The sequence below is a fragment of the Stigmatopora nigra genome, chromosome 23, assembly GCF_051989575.1.
Source record: "Stigmatopora nigra isolate UIUO_SnigA chromosome 23, RoL_Snig_1.1, whole genome shotgun sequence".
NCBI lineage: Eukaryota > Metazoa > Chordata > Actinopteri > Syngnathiformes > Syngnathidae > Stigmatopora > Stigmatopora nigra.
Window position 1 is genome coordinate 1,801,790 of NC_135530.1, and position 5,787 is coordinate 1,807,576.

The 5,787-nt window shown below is 39.1% G+C and overlaps 1 protein-coding gene across 1 annotated transcript; it reads left to right on the forward strand.

Moving 5' to 3' along the window:
- The first annotated feature begins 1,358 nt into the window (after positions 1–1,358).
- mtpn (myotrophin) lies at positions 1,359–5,494 on the forward strand. Its single transcript, XM_077709999.1, has 4 exons — positions 1,359–1,687; positions 2,867–2,980; positions 3,055–3,138; positions 4,210–5,494. The coding sequence occupies exons 1-4, from the start codon at positions 1,619–1,621 to the stop codon at positions 4,294–4,296; spliced, it is 354 nt and encodes a 117-aa protein (XP_077566125.1). The 5' UTR covers positions 1,359–1,618; the 3' UTR covers positions 4,297–5,494.
- The last annotated feature ends 293 nt before the right edge of the window (positions 5,495–5,787 follow it).

Below are 5,787 nucleotides of genomic sequence, written 5' to 3' on the forward strand. Positions count from 1 at the left end.
AGAATTCATCAGTGGTGGGGCGTCAGAGCCTTCAAAGCCTTCTCTGCTGGTCTAAGAAATATCTATATATCCTCATATATTATATTTTGTCCATGATTACTTATGAAATAATTCAAAATTGTCTGTTAGATTCCTTTCATTGATTTTCAACCCTGGTTGCATTGTTTCTAGATGTGTGTTTTCATATTGAAGTCTTTAACCAATCACATTTCAGCTATTATTTGTTGCTAGGGTCAAAAATCTGCCTCAAGGCCTTCACAATCAGTTCTGCAGGCTCTGCAGCATTCACACTGATGATCATTAGAGTCGACATCTTCAAATTCAATGAGTTATTGTAAATCAACTCGCTTCCCATGCTCACATAAAGTCTATCATTCGATTGTCCGTAGAGCCACTAGAACAAAAAAGACGTGTACAAACAATGTAGGATGAAGCCGCTGTGGAATTAATTATCTCCCAATCAATTGAGTTATTGATCAACCCGAGCAGCGGCAACTCCCGAGACCAAATTATCACAGTCATGCCATCGATTCCGACTATGCACGCAAAACGGGGTGTCTAAAAAGAGCTTGGATGTGAAATTCCAAAATGGTGGCTTTTAATGGTGCCTTTCATGTTGCGGATAGATTGCTGAGTGCTACTGATCTGGTGTCGTGATAGCGTGCTAGCATTGGTGTCAGGCACAATAAGTCACAGCGGGGCCCAGCAGACCAACGCCCCGAGCCTTCCTTCGTCCAGGGAATGAGATTGGCCGACAGGAAATGAAGGCATGCGATGCTATCGCAAAAGAGACGCTTAACTTCATTTACCGTATTTTCATGACTATAAGGCGCACTGCATTGTAAGGCGCACCCTCAATGAATGACATTTTTTCAATATATAAGGTGCACTGTATTATGAGGCGCACTGTCTATTTTGGAGAAAATTTAAGACTTTTAAGTGCGCCTCATAATACAGTGCGCCTTATAAAACAGTGCGCCTTATATATGGAAAAATGTCATTCGTTGAGGGTGCGCCTTATAATGCGGTGCGCCTTATAGTCGTGAAAATACGGTATATGTGTAAATGTGTACATATGTGTACCTATGTGTACATGTGTATATGAGTGCATCATACATTGATTGATCTGTTTTTCTGTAGCAAATAAACTGAATTGTTATGACATTATTTTAATGATAGTGAAACAAATTATTGGAGCACAGTCATTTTTGCAGCAATACAATAGTTCAGCGATTGGATATACAGTAAAGCTGAGTTTATCACACTACTGTTATCTTTAGTAGTGATTGCATATGAGCTGATCCGATAGAAAATAAAAGAAAACGCTGATAAATGATGTTTCTGGCGTGGATTTTAAGTTCCGGGTGATGACACAGGAAGTGTTGGCACGAGAAAGGCGGATCCCTTTCTGAAAACTTGCCTTTTACCTCCCACCGATTTATTTTCAGCTCTTTTCACGCTTCCTTCCGTATTTTTTGTCACCATCTGATAAAATACTAAAGCGTGCCCCTCTCATTTTGGGCTATTTTAATAAATCCGGTGTCTCGCTTGGGCGATCTTTGCGTGACAACAGGCAGACTTTCCACCCCCTTATTTTTGGGCAACAACACTTTTTAAGATGGACACAGAATTGATTTGGGCTCTGAAAACCGGCGACATGGATGTAGTCGAAACCACGATGCTAACGGTAAGAGGTTGAAGGGTAACCGGAGGTCTCGAGCATCCGATGCCGGTGTTTACCCCCCAACTTAGCCGAATGCTCCTCCGACAAGTGGGCGCCGTCGCGTGCTAACGTTAGCTTCGTTAGCTACCTTCACTAAGTTCATTCGCCGCCCCATCTTATTTGGGATGATGCATTTGGCACTTCACGCCATAATGTGCGTTATAGTAGCCAAATAAAAAGTGGATTTTGACATGTAATATTGCCATTTGGCCGTTGTGTTAGCTGGATTTAGCTGCTAAGCATTTAGCATTGTGACGTGCTTTGGGAGACGTCGCTGACAGGAACGGATCAGTCGTCATGTTACAGTCATGCAGGCTTTGTGTTTGGTTTTTTTTATAAACGACCTCTGTCACCAATTTCATTGCATGTTATATTTGCAGTTTTTTTTACATGATTACTCAGCGTAAAGTCTTATTTGTAGCTCACTTAGATCTCCCAACAACCTGTTGGTTCTACCTTGACCATGCTGATTGCACTCCATCCATCAAAACATAGTCAACTTTAATGATTAAATTAGATTTGTGTAACATTGCATCGCCTGGAAGAAAATATGTCACCTTAACCATGTCCCTTAACTTAACATGACCTGGAAAAAGTCAGATTTTTTACATTTATTCCATTCAAGAGGCTATAAAACGACATGTGAAGTTGACTGTCAACACATGACTTCTGTTATTGTTATTGTTTTTGACAGTATTCCATAAGATTACAGGGAAAATTCCTGTTAAACCACTACCCTACTTCTGGAATGGTGCCTCAGTGACACTCAAAAGATGTCCAAGTGTTCTCTTGGATGAATTAGAAGGAACATTGAGTGGGTGACAGACCTCTTACATAGCAGGAAGCCGTTTGTTGCGTCAACTAGTTGCCCAATGATATCTGAAACTAATCACTGATTTACGGACTAGTGCGTGACTGCGTATCAAGGAACCATGCCACAACATCACTGGAAGAAACTATATGAACGGCCTTATGATGACCTCCCTAAACAGATCGAGTGTTGGTATTTGAGACACCCTTGGTAATCAGATCTACACCAGTCCGACTCTTCCACTTAGCTAACAAGTCCTTGCTTTCTTAACCTGTAGCCACACAATCTTTGTATTCTATTAAAGTTCATGTTTTGTCCCCCTTAAATGGCAGAAAGAAGATGTCAACAAAACTCTGTCCAGTGGTAGGAAACCAATCCACCATGCTTGCGACTTCGGCCATTCAGGTGTGGTGGAGTTCCTCATCTCCAAAGGAGCAGACATCAATGTAAACCCAAGTTTGGTCCATTTGAATTTACCAGATGTATTTTTTTGTCTTTAACTCAATTTGGCTTCTTGCAGGCGGCTGATAAACATGGCTTAACTCCACTGTTAATCGCCAGTTGGGAAGAGCATTGCCACATTGTTAAGGTCCTTCTAGAAAAGGTTTGTTGATATTAACTTAAAATAAAATTAGGGAATTTAAGTCATAAAAATGCTGTATTTTTCTCAAACTATGCATTACACCTGAATATAAGTCGCATTTAGCCTAAGAATGCACAATCAAAGGTGAAAAATATAATATATAGTCATTTTTGGGGAGCAGATTTTAAAATTTATCTGAAACCAAGAACAAATGTGATAAAATAGATAAAATATGGAAGAACAGACAAAACTATAATATATAAGTATAATATTTAATATACCCGTGCCATTTAATATATATATAAAATGGGGGGGGGGTATATTAAACAGCAAAATATGGTAGTCTTTTCTGTCGCCATGTTGGATCTCATAAAGACCCTGCTGACTGGTGTGGCTCTTTCACAGCAGTTTTTGCAGGCAAACAAGAGGCCATTGTGTATTCCCAGGTGCAGCATGGGAGCTGACCCCTGCTAATACCCTCACCGCTGCCCCTTGTTAGCACACACTGTGCTGTTGTTGCCACGCAATCACCCATTTCAAAAGGCAATTTAACCCCAATAGGTGACCTAGTCATGAGGTGTTTGCTTGAGAGTGCTGACCACACACACACACTTATATTCCGGTGCTCGGACGTTTGGTCTTTTGGTCGCCGGTCAAATGGTGACAGAGTTTTCTGTTGAAGCCAGCTCTCAAAATTATATTCATGAGAGATAGTTTAATATTTAAGAGAGAAAGTTTAATATCTAAGAGAGAGAGTTTGATACCTAAGAGAGAGAGAGTTTAATATCTAAGAGAGAGTTTATTATATATGAGAGAGACTTTAATATCTAAGAGAGAAAGAGAGAGAGAGTAATATCTAAGAGAGAGTTTAATATCTAAGTACATTTGACCGGCGACCAAACGTCCGGGCGACCAAACGTCCGGGCGACCAAACGTCCGGGCGACCAAACGTCCGGGTGACCAAACGTCCGGGCGACCAAACGTCCGGGCGACCAAACGTCACGCCCATCATCATGTTTTTCTTCAGATAAACTTTAGCGACTATCGCCATAAGTATGTTTCTTAGCGTGTACTTTTCTGTGTTTTCTGCAGGGTGCCGACAAGGATCAGAGGGGTCCTGACGGCAAGACTGCGTCGGAGGTGACCGAAAACGCCAACATCAAGGCGCTGCTCAAGTGATTGAGATTCAGGGGTAGGGAAGGTGGAGGTGGAGGGCGCCGCCCCCGCAGGGAGGCGTCGCGGGGGGACTGAGCGGAGGAAACCCGACGAGATGCGGCACACAACCAGGTGGTCTTTCTCCTCACTGCTTGTCTCTTAGCTCCGGAGCTCTCACCTTACCTGTTTAGTGGTTTTTCTTCTTCTTCTTCTTCTCCCTCGCCCAGTTCTTCGGGAAATGGTTTCTCTATATATATATATTTTTTTTATTTTGTTTGGTTCATTAGCATTTAATGAGCTCATGTCAGAATAATCTTTTTTTTTGGAGAGAGAGAGAGGAACAATACGCTACAGGGTTAACTTTCCAAGTATAATCTTGAAAATTCCATTTTCTCTTTAAGTTTTTAAAAGAAAAATACATACTTGAAAAACATGGATGTAGTTTGACCCAATTACACAAAAATACTTTGGTTTAGCAATTTTTCCCTCTTAAAAAATATGCCTTAATCCTTTCAGAATATAAGAATCGGTCACTTATATTCACCTCTCAAAACTAATTCAATTAAAATTAAAATTATTCCTCTTAAAAATTATATATATACACAAATAGGACCTTATTTGGATGTTTTTTTTTTGTGAAGTAGCTCCAATAGTTATATGTGGAATTACTGCACTGTACAAATGTCAACTAAGATATATATATATTTTTTTCCATTGATTTAAAAAAATATTGATTGATTGAGTTACTGATGCCCCTCCCCTTAAAAAAAGGTTCCTTTTTGTATTACTTGCATATCACATAAAACTTCCTATGTCCATTGACCAATCACCATGCTGACTAACAACTAAAAAGCATTTGAATGTTTTATTTCCGGGTGTTAGAAAGACAGTCACACTAACAGAAAACAAAAAAAAAAAAATGGGCTAGTTTAGTGGAGGCTGTGTTTTTTTCGAATGTCTATTTTACGGCTTGGATAACCTCCCCCCATAGCCCCCCTCAAATATTATTGGCCCTTTTTTATTTTCTTCTCCTTTGGTTTGTTTTGGCTGCATGTCAAGTCTGCTTGGGCAGCACCATTGTCGCTCTCTCTCGGTGGCTTTCAAATGAATAATTAGTCTAATGTTCCAAAAGTTACAAAAACAACAAAAAAAAAAAACACTCTCGCTGACTTTGTTGTGACAAAAAGTCTGTAAAAACAATAAAAATGTTCATAAATGTTCATTTCACCTGACATATTTTTCAACCTGATCATAGAAGAGGTGGTTCTGATATTTTGAGGCAGGCAATGACTTTTTTATCTATATCTATATATATCTATATCTTTAGATATAGATATAGTAAAATAGATATAGATATATAGATTTAGATATATAGATATGGATATAGATATGGATATAGATATATACATATATGTAGATATAGATATGGATATAGATATAGATATATATAGATTTAGATATATAGATATGGATATAGATATAGATATGGATATAGATATATACATATATGTAGAT

What these genes read in the sequence shown, in the direction of transcription:
- mtpn (XM_077709999.1), top strand. Translation starts at nt 1,619, where the DNA reads ATGGACACAGAATTGATTTGGGCTCTGAAAACCGGCGACATGGATGTA. An exon ending in CCAAAGGAGCAGACATCAAT is followed by an intron (nt 2,981 to 3,054) that starts GTAAACCCAAGT and finishes GGCTTCTTGCAG; the next exon opens with GCGGCTGATAAACATGGCTT. An exon ending in TTAAGGTCCTTCTAGAAAAG is followed by an intron (nt 3,139 to 4,209) that starts GTTTGTTGATAT and finishes TGTTTTCTGCAG; the next exon opens with GGTGCCGACAAGGATCAGAG.